Genomic DNA, 14254 nt, shown 5'->3' with positions numbered 1-14254 from the left:
CAGAGGAGTAGAGTAAGCTGGGAATGGAAGGTGCTGAGTGAGGGTTCCCAGGAACGTTGTTCATCAGGAAGGCTTAGAAACACAGAGCATCAGACTGGGGAAACCGAGGCACAGGCCCATGCAGTGACCCATCAGAGGCCAACCAGCATACACCCACAGTAGAGCCAGGATTCGAACCCAGGTTCCCTGCCTCCCAGCCCCAAATGGTCCCACTGCTCTCCCTGTTTCCTGTGGAACTGGGATTCAAATGACCCCTGGGTTTGAACAGGGGGACAGGAGTGAGGGCATTTTCCATGGGGGAACAGAGAAGGTAAATGTGCAGAGGCTGGAGCAGGGAAAGTAAGGTGCAGGAAGTGGATAATAAAAGCAGCTAGCACACAGCAGGCCCTCCCTACCTGCCAGACGCTGCTCTAACCACTGTCAGGTTTTACCTCCTTCACTCCTGCCTCTGAGGTGAGAACTCTCATCTCCATTCTACAGAAGGGGAAACTGAGGCCCGGAGAGGCAACGTGAGGCCTCAGAAGCGGTGCAGAGCCCTCTCCCCTCTGTCTGGGGACCCAGGCTGGGAGGGGGCTGTTCCTAGCCTTTGCCCCCATCACAACCCCCACCCAGGCCCAAGACAGGAAGACAGTGGCCAGGACAGCCCTGCTAGAGGGCGGGGGAGGAGCCAGACCAAACCACGGACAGGATTTCTCAGAATTTACAGTAGAGGGAAGGGAGGGGAGGCTGGGGGAGCCCCCAGGACCCACAGCAGTGGGGAGAGAGGGGGCAATGGGGTCTCACACCTGTGGCCTTATGGGAGGGGGGCCTCACTGTCCTCCCTCCTCCCACATCTTTGAGCTTTCAGCCCACCCCACCCTCTGCCACATATGGGGAGACTTGAAGGGACTCCTGCACGCCCAGGCTCTAGCCCAAGTGTGCACACATGTGCTACCCTCAGGTCCCAAGCACACATGTGCACCGTCGGGCTGGAGCGTGTGAACGTGAGTCATCCCAGCCAGGCAGGCCCAGGCATTTCACTCTGGTCACCGGAGCACCCCACAAGGCTGGAGAGGCCCGGTTGCCTTCCCCTAGCTCCCCAAGGGCCACACTCCAGGCTGGGGTCCGTTGGGGGCCCCTCCTCCTACAACCCCTCTGCATGCTGCACAGGTCCCTGATCTCTCTCTCTCTCTCTCTGCCCTCCCAGATGCCTGGGTGTCCTCCGTCCTGCACCCTCCAGGCAGGGCAGGCTTGCTGGCACCATTTTAAATTGAGGTGATATTCACACCACATAAAATTCACCATTTTACAGTGACCAACTCAGTGGCATCTGGTGCATTCACAGGGTTGTGTGACCACCACCTAAGATGTTCATGGCCCCAAAGGAAATGCCATACCAAGTACCTAGCCTCCACCAGCTCTCCACTCCCAGCCCCTCCCAGCCACCAACTGCTCTCTGTCTCTGTGGATTTGCCTATTCTGGATATTTCGTATTCAGGGAATCACAAAATGTGTGACCTTTGGGAACTGGCTCCTCTCACTCCTGTTTTCCAGAACGCAGTCCAGATATCCTCTGAGGGAGCTTTCCCGACCACCCACCCCCCAAGCCCCTGACTGCCCCCGCCTCCTGCTCTCAGCTCACAGCCCTCAGCAGCATCGGACATAACCCGCATATCTCCATCATACTCATTCACTCAGAGTTTGTCCAACACCTTCTCAAAAGGGCAGGCGCCGAAGGGCCAGGAATTAGTTTCATCCTCTGGAAAGTCCTGAGTGAATGAATGGATGGATGAATGGCCCAAACGACAGTCTCCTTCTTCCTCGTCTCCCCCTGCTCCATGACCCCGGCTTCCTTATTAAACCTCAATTCAATTAGAAAGGATTTATCATCCACCCCGTCCCAAATACCAGGGATCCTGCAGTGAACACAATGAGAGAGACTCCCCATTCCCAGGCTGCCTTCGTCCTCCAGGCAGGCCGTCACACCTGGTGACACAGGATTTTACTGCCGTCTAAGTTGCCACTAGGAGACTCAACTGTTCCTTACCCGATTCATTTATTCATTCAACAAATATGCACCTTGAGCCCCTGCCATGTGTAGGGTGAGTGTGGATAACCAGAGGCATATTAGAGCAAGTGTTCAGGGAAAGCTTTTCCGGAGAAAGGAGCATTTGAGCAAAGACCTGAAGATGGGAGGGGAGAGTTATTCAAAGACACGGGGAAAAGCATTATAGCAGAGGGAACAGCAAGTGCCAAGATCTGAGGCAGAAAGGGACCTCAGGGAAGAGAAAGCTAGCTGGGACGCTGGCACAGTGATAAGCAGTGATGAGGGGTGAAATGGCCCATTCTCCACCACATGCATGACATTAGGCAAGGTGTGTAACTGCTCCAAGCCTCAGTTTCCCCATATGTTAATGAGGATAATAATAATGAAGGCTTTTGCAGAGACAAATTCAAGGTGGCCAGGAAATGAGCTCACTTGTCCTGGGTGACAGACCCCTGGGATTATGGTCATGGTGGGGCAGGTGTAAACCTCTACCTCCTTCTCACCTCCTGGCCTTGCCCTGCCGTCCTCCCCACTGTCACCAGTCAGAGCCACCTAATCTCCGATTATCCCCAGATCTTCTGGTTTACCCGAACACACCCCTCCACCTCAGCTACTCCTGGTCACTTCCTCGCTGACCTCCCCCATCTCAGTGGCCCTTCGCCTTTCCGGTGTCCCCCACATGCACCCGACTGCCTGTCCTCCCGTGTATGTCCAGAATGGTGGCAATGGAAGGCAGCATGATTCCTCCTCATGCAGCAGCTTTACCTGCCTGCCCTTCAGGTCTCAGAAAGGGTCAGAAACAGGGATGGGATGAGCACCTTGGTTCCAAGGGAAGGCGGCCCGTGACTGCCCGTGGGGAGATAAACCGCACTGTGGCCGGTCACCCCCTTTCTCAGACAGTGAGCCAGCTCCCCTGTGCTTATGCGGTGGGCTTATTTATTTTCACTCAGCCTCACACGCCACAGGATGGAGTGGGGTGGGAGGAGGAACAGTTACAGCAGAAATATACTCAGAAACTCCCCAGCACCCCCGTCTCACTTACAGAAAAAGCCGTGACCCACAGTCTCTGCATGAGCTGCCCCCTCACCTCCCGTCCTTACCTCCTCCCTCTCTCCCCCTTGCTCAATCTTGCTTCACCCCCACAGGCCCCTTCCATGTTTCTCTAACTCACAAGGCACAGTCCTGCCCCAGGGCCTTTGCATGGACTGTTCTCTCTCACTTAGGCAGAGCTCTTCCTCCATCACATGCATGGCTCCTTTAAACCTCTGCTCAAATGTCACCTTCTGGGCAAGAGAAGAGACACCTCCCTGTTTCACCTATTATAACCCATCCACTACCCCATCGCCTAAGCCCTCTGCCTCTTTTTTCTCCATGATACTTACCACCAAGGATTCTACTTGTCTTGTTTATTTGTCTCCCCAGCTAGGCTGCTAGCACCATGGAGGCAGGAACCACATTGTTCTGTTCACTGCTCTTTCCAGTGCCTTGAACATCACATATGATCAATAAATATTTGCTAAGTGAGTAAATTAATTTTTTTAAGTAGATTCCACACCGAGCGTGGAGCCCCACATGGGGCTTGAACTCACAACCCCGAGATCAAGACCTGAGCTGAGATCAACAGTTGGGCACTTAACCAACTGAGCTACCCAGGCGCCCCGAGTAAATTAATTTTTAGACTGAATGAATGAACCGTTGTTATGGTTGAGCCATAAGTTTGGCCCAAAACCCCTGGTGACCAAAACAAAAACTGAAACAGGATTAGTTACAGTCTCTATGTGGATAAACAATCCGGTTCCTGAGGAAGGCCCTGTGCCAAGCCACAGAGGTACTTCCTCTCATTTAATCTCCATGAGAAGCCTCTGTGGGGTGAGTATATTTGGAATCCCCATTTACAGATAAGCAGGGGAAACCTGATGATATGCATGAGACCACCCAGCCAGGACAGGATGCTGCCCAGCTCCCAAACCCTTCTGCTCACCACTGCACCACCTTCTCCCAAACTGGCCTGTTATAAGAATCACTCGGGTGCTGATTTAAAAGTACATATTCCAAAGCCTCTCTCCTGGAAAGTCTGATTCGGGGGGTTTATAACTAAACAAGCACCTCGAGGTGATCTGCTGAGCGAGCAAGTTTGAATAATGGCACTTTGTGCAACAGAATGAGAGAAAGACAGAAAGGGGCTGGTCTCAATACTTCCATGTGAAAAACAAAACTGGAAAACATTTATAGGAACATTTAAGAGACTATGTCTATGCCCTTGAGACATGGAAGGACTCTTCAACAAGACAAAGCAATGTACGAATCATCAAAAAAGATCGATAAATTTGGAGACATCCCATTTCCCAATTTGGGTTGAAATAAAACACATCAGGGATAAAATGAAAAGACAAGTCAGGTGAAAAGTCTGTGATGTTCATAGGTGCTCTGGAATATATAAAGAGCTCTGAGAAATCAGTAAGAAAAAGGTAAATGTCCTGACAGAACAGACAATTCACAGAAGAGGAAATCCAAGAGGCCAACCGATTTTAGCAAAGACATTCAACAGAGGAACGAAAGTTAAACCTTTTTACACGCTCCAAATAGGCAAAAATCAAACTGCCCATCAAAACCAAGTGTTGGCAGAACGAAAACTTCTTTTACAGGTGAGGGATTGCAAATTGGCAATGTCACGCTGCAGAGCACTTTGACAATATCAAGGTTGAGGACAAGCACCCCTAGGATCCACGGTTCTACTCCTGGGGATATACCATCAGCAAACTATGGCCAACGGGCCACATCTGGGCACACCTGTTTTGGGAAATAAAGTTTTATTAGAACACAGCTACACCCACTCATTGACATATTGTCTATGGCTGTTTTCACGCTACAAAGACAGAGCAGAGTAGACACCACAGTGGCTGTCTGACCCACAAACCCAAAAGTATTTACTCTCTGGTCTCATACAGGAAAATTCACCAACCTCTGTTCTGGATCAACGGTTCTCAAACTTTAATGTGCTTGTGGGTCTCCTGGGGATTGCATTAAAAGGCGGGTTTTGATTCAGCTGTTCTGGGAGGAGGCTGAGAGTCTGCATTTCCAGCAAGCTCTCAGGTCATGCTGGGCTGCTGGCTCGTGGGCCATGATTTGAGTAGAAAGGATCCAGGTAACACAGAGGTCAGCCATGATGTGTCTGTGACTCCTTGATAGACAAGACAGAGAACGTGTCCCCATCATCGTCTTCAGCTCCTTTGAGCTCTGCCTCCAGCAATCGCCAACAAAGCAAGCAGAAACTTTCACCCAATGTGTATTGCGCACACTCTACGTGGGTCAGACACGCCCGAAGCAGGAAGGGAATTTCATGCATCCATAGCCAAAAAGATCTCCCTAGCCTTCAGGGATGGGTGAAAGAGGAAACTTAGGCAGCTGTACAATGTCCTAAAATTTGGCCCCCAAGTCAACCAGGAGTATGACAGACATAAACTGAGGGGCCTGTGAGCACCCCAGGGTGTGATGTGGCACTAAAGTTCTTATGGCGGCAGCTCTCTGGACGACACGTGGGAGGTTGCCAGCTGCCTACTGCCTCTCAGAGGTCAGAGGCCACACCTGTGGTCCCAGGGCCTAGCACAGGGGTGTGATCAACATGACTTGGGTGAATGCTCTGGATGTTCATGCACGTTTCCCCTTGCAGTCTCTTCAGTCTAGAGCACCATTTCTGTCATCCAATTTCTGTGTGACACATAGGAGGAGCTGAAAAATATATTTGTTGAAAAAAATATGTATTCGATGAATGAAGAAATGTTTCATATTCAGTTCCAAGAGTTATCATATATAAATAGCATTGACAAAAAAAAAAAAGAGCCAGACCAGAGGAAAGGAAATAATTTTAAAGGAGAGGAAATTTCCCCTGAAGAGAACACTACTCAGGCCGGGAACATAAGAACTTTCTAAAAAGGAAAAAAAAGGGAGGGGAGTTAACATTTGTTGAACACTTGCTGTGTATAAAGCGCTATGCACACAGTAAATGAGATTTAATCTTCTCAAACTATCTGGGGGTGTGTGGTGGTCTCTCCTTTGGAGAGGAGGAAACAGAGAAAACCACAATGCCATCTACCTCTGAGCAGAGGGAGGGAAGCAGGAGGGGGTTCTGAGTGGCCACCAGTGGCAAGAATAAGAGCAGAGTGGAAATGTGCAGGAAGCAGGGGTTTTGACTCTAGCAAAGGAGTGGTGATGAGTTTTAGAGGAACTCTGTCCCTAGAGTTCTCCATCCCTAGAGGCATCCAAGAAGACTGGATGAGGACCCACCAAGAGACTCTGCGGTTCCCTTCTGATGTGGGAAGTTTATGATTTTCTTTAAGCAGATTCACCTCTGGGCTTTTCCAACTGGGACTGGAAGGTTAAAGAGGGTCTGAGTGACCCAAAGATGGCCAGCCCCTGCCCCCGTGTCCACAGGACAGGAGTGAGATTGTCCCAGACACCTCAGACACCAACGAGGTGGCACGGTCAAGAGCAAGCACCAAGCCACCCGCATCTCCCGGCAGTGGACTGCTACCCAGCCACCCAACCTCCTCCTTCCCTCTCCCTTAAGCATTTTTAATATCCCTCTGGTCAGAGCCAGGGCTTCATTAAAGGCCTTTGTGCAAGTTAGCCACAGCTGTACGGCACGTTTTTGTTGGAGGTTAGCTCCTATGCACACCCAGTCTCCACCCTCCCAGCTAGGGGCAGTGGCTGGGGAGAAACAGACCAGAACCTCTTCCTCCAGGAAGCCCTCCTTCCTGCCTCCCCAGGACATTCTTGGGAGACAGGAATCTCTGAGCCAAAACCAAAGGCCTGTGCCCAGGGACAGTGATGGCCAAGACTCGCCTGCTTACAGCTGTGACCAGCAAGACGGGAGGCCTAGCCGGGCCCTTGTGCTTGGCTCCCACTGGAAGGCCAAGCACTCGGAAGGTGTTGGGGGAGAAGGGGATGTCCTTGCCCAGTCCCAGCCTGGAACCAGAACCAAGGAGTGAGCAGGGAGAGAGGGGCTGGGCAGTGATGTGTGGGTTCCCTGTGCTGCCCATTAGAAGCAGGGCTCCTGGCTGGTACATAAGTGTGACTGAGATAAACCCAGGGTGACCAAGAACGGCCCAGCTCCTGAGGCTGCTGGGGGGTGTTCCTGAGGCCCAGTGACCCAGCTGGCCCGGGGCAGCCAGTGCTAAGAGACTACGTCAGCCCAGAGGAGTGCTCCTCCTCACCCAGTTCTCCCCACAGAGTTGGGGACTTTTTATCCAGAATCTAATAAAAACCCTGATTTTCTTTTTTTCTAAAAAAAGTGGTGCCTGAGTGAGAAACTGTGGAGTGGGGGGGTCTTTGATGAGCTCTGGGTCTCCAGGGTCCCTGGGGGAGTTTCCCTACAGTGGTCCCTTCTCCTGTTCTCAGGCAAGTGTGTGTGCCGGGGCTGAGAGGCCCTAGGGGACAGCCAGGGAGAGAGAAGAAATGCACTCCCACCCCCACCCTACTCCCGATATTGCTGACCTGTTCCACTGGTTCAAGACCCTGACCCAAGACACAGAGGAAACCATCTGATCTGAGGGAGACTGACTCCCAAACTAGCTGGGAGAGCCCCAGACACCCCGAGACATTGCCTCCTCCTTCCGCAGGACCCTTAGTACATCTATCCCCAAACCCCCACTACTACCTCCAGAACACGAACTGCCGAGCCAAGGGAGTGTCTTCACACTTGTCACTAAGCTGGGCACAGAGAGAGGGTCCAAAGATCATGAGTGGGTGGGGGAGGGGCAGGTAAATTGTGAAAGTAAATGGGTGAGGGAATGAATGAATGGACAGATGAGCACGTGAATGAGTGACTAAATGAATAAATGAAGGAAAGACGGACGGATGGTTGAAAGTCAAGGAGGGAGGAGGGAGGCCGAGGAAGGGGAGGAAAGGGAGAGAGGGAGGGCAGAAAGGAAAAGGGACTACCCAAAACACATATTTCAGGCAGGATGGGAACCAAGGTATGATCCAAGATGAAAGCCCGTCCGCTCCTCCCAGAGGGACCCTGAGAAGTGGACCCCCTCCAAGGCCCTGGCCCAGCCTAGGAGCTAATTCAGGGGCAAGCCATCTTCCCCAGACACACCCATGGTCGGTCCCAACACCCCCTTGCAGGCCTGGCCCTGCCCAGGGAAAGCCCTCAGAGGGGGACCCGGCCACTCCCCCACCCTGGAGGTCCTCTGCCCAAGGCTTGGGACTTGATGCGCAGTTTGTGGGGCAGGGAGGGCTGAGGAAGTCCCTCAGGATCGCTCCCTGGGACAGGATAGGCCATCCCAGGAGGCAGCTGCATGGGATCAGCGGTGGGTGTGAGCAGCACATCGGAGGGCCCAGAGGCCTGGTAGCCAGAGGCCATGGGTGACCACAGCCCCCAGAAGGGCCTGAGCTCCGGTCTGGCCCCCCCATGCTCATCCAGGAGATGACAGCTGAAGAAGGTAGCGGGGACGGCAGCCTGCAAGGCCATGTCCATTCTCTTGGGGGTGTGGGGAACAGGGTCCTGGGGGCACCTGGGGGAAGAGGCCAGACCAGTCCACTTGTGAGCCACCAGGCAGCCCCGGCATCCCGGAACCCCAGCGTCCAAAGCGCATGGCCTCAAAAGGCAGCCATGGGAGCCAGGGAGGGAGGGGAGTGGCTCGGCCCTCGAACCCGGCTCTCCAGTCCAGGGGGGCTCCCACAGCAGCGCCTGCAGGGGCAGGGTCCGGGAGCCAGCAATGGAGGGCAGAAGGCCGAAGCGATGCCTGAGCGCCCACAGCTCAGCCCTGAGCAGAGCGTTCTCCTCCAGCAGCGCGGCCAGCCTGCTCTCCAGGGCTGCGTCGTTGAGGCGCCTCTTCTCCCGGGACCTCTTGGCCGCTTCGTTGTTCTTCCTCCGCTTCTCCCAGTAAACCGTGTCCTTCTTCTCTTCCGGCATGAACTCTCGCTGCCGCCGCACAACCGGACCCCTGCCCCGCAGGGTCTTGCTGCGACCCTGAGTCACAACCGGGAGGCCTGAGAGACCCACGTCCATGGCCGCCTGAGGGTCCTAGGGAACAGGAGAGAGGTCTTGGACGGGAGGCAGGAAGCTGACCTGGATGACTGTCCCCCTCATTTATCCTGAGACCCCACTGTCACTGATGGGGGAGGGCACAGGTAGAGTGGGAACCCAGGTGGAGGCGGGGATGGAGGCCGAGAGGGAGGTAGTGGAAAGGGAAGCTGGGGGGATGATTGGGTGCCTGAGGGAGCAGGAGTGGAGGCGGCCAGAGATGCCACGTGGCTGGAAAAGGCTTAAGAGCAGACCCCAGCCTTTATGCAGAGCTAGTAGGGCACCCTATTCTCAGGAGTATGCAAGCTCCTTCCCCCAGGGTTCTTACCGCTGAGAAAGTCAGCTGACAAGACAAGGGTTCAATTCAGTCTGAGTTCCAGGGTGAGATCCTTGGAGATTCGGAGGAAGCTAGAAAGAAGGCTAAACCTAGAAAGAAAGAAAGTGTGTCCGTGGAGTTAAGCTGAGCCAAGTTGGGGTCAGAAAATAAGCCACTATTCATTTGAACTGTGCTGAGGTTATGTCCCAAGATCTCCTCGACATGTGGCCAGAATTTTGCACCTGCCCATCCATCCGTCCACCTACCCATGTTTTCAGAAGGTGATCTGTTCACCTGTCCACTCACTCAACTGTCCATATGTTCATCCCTCTACCCACCTATTTAACCAACTCGCCATCCATCCATTTATCCACTCAACAACCCATCCGCCATCTTATTTGTCCATCCATCCACTCAGTCAAACATCCTGCTGTCCCCCTTCCAATAACAGAATCATCTATACGTCTGCCGTCCACATGCTCATCCATCTAACTGTCCAGTCACTGTAGATTCATTTTGAAAAATAACATTTTGCCTACAGGTAGCAAATAAAAAATAGACAAACTGGACTCCATAAAAAAAATCTTAAATTTTGTGGATCAAAAGATACTGTCCATAAGGTAAAAAGATAACCCACAGATATGGGAGAAGATATTTGCAAATCATATGTCTGGTAAGGGATTAATATCCCAGAACATACAGAGAACTCCTACAACTCAGCAAAAAAAAAAAAAAAAAGAAAGAAAGAAAAGAAAAGAAAAGAAAAAAAAACCTCAATTCTGAAATTGTCACAGAGCTGGAATAGGTCTATAAGCAGACAAGATGCTCAACATCACTTATCATTAAGGAAATGCAAATCAAAACTACAATGAGATACCACCTCACATCCATTCGGATGGCTACCATCAAAACAAGACAGAAAATAGCAGATGTTGGCCAGGAAATGAAGAACTCAGAACTCTCATGCACTGTTGGTAGAAATGTAAAATGGCACAGCCATTGTGGAAAACAGTATGGTGGTTCCCTCAAAAAAAACAAAAATAGAATTACCCTATAATCTAGGAATTCCACTCTTGGGTATTGCAGGAATACCCAAGAGAATTGAAAGCAGGGTCTCAAGGAAGTATTTGTCCACCTCTGTTCATAGCAGAATTATCCATGATAGCCAAGAGATGGAAACAACCCAAGTGTCTGTTGACAGATGAATAAATAAGATAAATAAATAAGCAAAATAGGGTCCATCCATACAATGGACCATGATTCAGCCTTAAAAAGGAAGGCCATTCTGACACCTGCTACAATGTAGATAGACCTTGAGGGCATGGGCTCGGTGAAATAAGCCAGACACAAAAAGACAAATGTTGTAGGGTGACACTCAGAAGAGGTACTTGGAGTAGTCAAAATTATACAGACAGAAAGTAGAACGGCGGATGCCAGGAACTGAGGGGAGAGGAAAATGGGGAGTTATGATTCAATGGGTACAGAGTTTCCAGCTTACAAGTGTATGGGGAATGGATAGTAGTGAGGGTTGCACAACAATGAAAATGCATTTAAAATCCCTGAACTGTATACTTAAAAATGGTTAAAATGGTAAATGTTATTATGTGTATTTTACCACAATAAAAATGTTTAATAATATACTTATGTAACTTGACTGAGTGCCAAGCGTCTTGCCGTCCATATGTTCATTCATTGGTCTCCCTCCACCCTCAACTCATCCATTTCTTCAACCGTCCAATAACGCTCCCGCACCCCATGCCAGCCAGCCTTTCACGAGTCCATTCATTCATCTCTATATTCATCCATGGGTCCATCCATCCACCCAACCACCAAAGATCAGTCCCTGAGAACTTGCCATGTACCTAGTTTTGAAGAATCAGAACGTGAAAAGCAGTGGTGGAAAAAAAGAATCAAAATCATGAGACTCCAAGCTCCTAGGGTTGGGAGCTAGAAAAGATGCCTGGGTTCCCAGGGGTACTCCAAGAATGGGAGAACACCTCCTTAGCCTCAGCTCAATTTCTCATATTGGTTTTCCTGAAAATTCTAACACAGGTAGGCTCTATCAACCTCCTGAGTTCCCTGAACCTAGGATGTCCTCACCTTTCATGATCCTGATACGAAACAGGTGGAGAGAAAAAGAGAAACCCCAGAGCAATCAGGGGATTCTGCCTGAGAAGTCATGATAGGCTCCAAGAAAGAATAGACATTGAGAGCATGACATCCTATGACTAACCTTCATGAGGGCATGTATATATGTCTTTGTCTACCACTGTATCTCTGGTGCCAAGTATTGTGCTTGTAGACAGTAAGTAGTAAATAAACACTGTTGAATGAATGAATGAACGAACAGATGAATGAAAAGAGGATTTTGGGGGCGCCCAGGTGGCTCAGTGGGTTAAGCCTCTGCCTTCGGCTCAGGTCATGATCCCAGGGTCCTGGGATCGAGCCCCGCATCTGGCTCTCTGCTCAGCAGGGAGCCTGCTTCCTCCTCTCTCTCTCTGCCTGCCTCTCTCTGCCTGCTTGTGACCTCTGTCTGTCAAATAAATAAATAAAATCTTAAAAAAAAAAAAAGAAAACAGGACTTTGTTCACAGAAAATATTTGGCCCTCCTAAAATAAGACAAAATCAGAGAGGGAGACAAACCATAAGAGATTCTTGATCATAGGAAACAAGCCGAGGGTTGCTGGAGGGGAGGTGGACGGGGGATGGGGTAACTGGGTGATGGGCATTAAGGAGGGCACTTGATGTAATGAGAAATGGGTGTTACATGCAACTGATGATCACTAAACTTACCTCTATCTCAGAAAGAAAGAAAGAAGGAAAGAAAGAAAGAAAGAAAGAAAGAAAGAAAGAAAGAAAGAAAGAAAGAAAGAAAAGGAGGGAGAGAGAGAGAAAGGGAGGGAGGGAGGAAGGGAGAAAGGAAACAAATATTTGGCTCTCCTTTTAACTGCCAGTTGAAAACTGTGAAACCTACCACATTTCCCTTTTTGCTCTGGCCACCAAGAAACTTAGCACTCAGTTTTAAGATAAACTGTAATAGCCTTCTTGATTGGGAAAGCAGTTTTTCTTCTCCAGTGTTATTATTTGAATTTAGTCTTTTGCTCTGTGCTAACGATGTCTGGGCTTAGTGTCTGTGGCTGCATAAGGTCATTCAGATCACATATAAAAGAGAACTGAGGCATAAACCATCAAAAAACAAAATTCCTCAGAACCCTGACCATGATTCTAAGTCCACATTTCCCAAAGTATGTTGTCAGGAACCCCAGTGCCAAGGGTTCTCTGCCAAAAGAAAAAAGAAAAATATAATGCATGTGAGAAATACTGCATATTTTATTCCCTATGTAAGAACAATTAAAGGCTCTGAGAAGTCCTGCAAAAAAAAGAAAACCCACATATTTACCCTTGTTTGATTTAAAGGTTCTCAAATTTTTTTACCCACAAAATATTTACTTCACATAATACCTTGGGATGCATGTTTATTCACTCATTCGTACAACAGAGTGCCAGGTCTTACAATGGCTACTAGAGCAGTAGAAGAAAATCAAGCAGCCCCCCTGCCTTCACAAAGCCCGCAGTCTCTTGGTAAAGGTGAGTGAGATGATAATGGAAAATATAGGCTCAGAGAGGGTCTGTTATCTGCCCAAGTCACACAGTAATTTAGTGGCAGAACAAGGATTTGAACCCAATCTAATGTGTGGGTCCATTCTGTTTACAGCTCTGAGGAGCTGCTATGTCTGGCAATCATGGCTGGGCTTGGAGAAAGAGGCCTTGTGGAGCTCTGCAGTCACCTGAGTGGCCAAGAAGTCCTAGTCACCAGAGGGACTCCTGTGCCAGTGCCTGAACCCTCTCTGAGAAATCCTGGTTCCTGGGGGAACTCCAGCACGAAGACCTAAGACCCCCTCTGAAGCCCAACAGGTCTGGGGCCACCTGCCCACCTGCTGGTGCTTGCTGCAGTGGAGGGCAGCCCCACACTGGCCCATGTCACATGGGCTAGAGAAGCATCTGCAGTGTGTGGACCCTGGTCCACAGGAGCCAGGTGGGGAGCAGCCCTGGGTTCGCACCTGGCTACTACTCACACCTGGGCTTTGTTCTTGGCAGCCAGAGGAACTAACACATCCTTGTTCAGGAGGCCAAGTTCACTGACCCCTTCCAGATATCGGAGGCCACCACACCTTCTAGCAGGAATGTATTATCCTGCTTACGGAGAAGAAAACCAAGGCTCAGGAGCTTACATAGCTGGCCTGGGGTTACTCAGCAATTTCACACATAAGCCTGGCATTCCCTCCCATCCTTTCCTCCCAACAAGGTGAGGGCCACCACCGACTCCAGCCCCAGAGCCACTACTGACACCCCTGGCATCCTCCTCTCCTGGCCCCATTCATGCCACCTCCCACCAATTCCCCATCCACATGTGCATGCTCCCTCTCCATGCTCTCCACAGCCCTGGCTGCTGGCCAAGCATTTCCTAGACCACCTGTCCCCCCACTCACCTCCACCCTGGTCTCTCCAAATCTACCAACAGCCCAGAGGACTCTTTTCAAACCCTACTTATCCTCAGCTTGGAAATCTCTGGGGTGTGCTTATGAAAGTATCAGCATCTTGAACTCTTGAAAACAGTGCTCACGTGTACCTTGGTTCACCCCCTTCTCCACCCTGGGGCCAGGGAGTACACAGAGGAAGACGCTGCATGAATGTTTTTTGGAATGAACTGATGAATGTATGAGTGAGTATCTGAATAAATTAATGAGTAAAATGCAAGTGAATGAAAAAGTAAGCAGATGAAGTAATGCTCGAGGGTCAGGGGCCTTGAGTGGGGTACAGTAACCCTGATCAAATCCTCTCTACCCGCTAAAGGGTTGGGCCTGGACCTCCCGCTGCCCAGAAA

General features: G+C 50.4%; 1 protein-coding gene across 1 annotated transcript; it reads right to left on the bottom strand.

Annotated features, from left to right (window-relative positions):
- Positions 1-8177: 8177 nt before the first annotated feature.
- On the bottom strand, positions 8178-9038 carry NFILZ (NFIL3 like basic leucine zipper; the record flags this gene model as incomplete). Its single annotated transcript, XM_080826995.1, has 1 exon — positions 8178-9038. One exon carries the CDS (start codon positions 9036-9038, stop codon positions 8178-8180), a length of 861 nt encoding a protein of 286 aa, XP_080683121.1.
- Between the last annotated feature and the right edge of the window lie 5216 nt (positions 9039-14254).

Source organism: Martes martes, assembly GCF_963455335.1.
Source record: "Martes martes genome assembly, chromosome: 1".
In the NCBI taxonomy this organism is placed as follows: domain Eukaryota; kingdom Metazoa; phylum Chordata; class Mammalia; order Carnivora; family Mustelidae; genus Martes; species Martes martes.
This window is presented reverse-complemented; position numbering and strand designations above follow the sequence as displayed.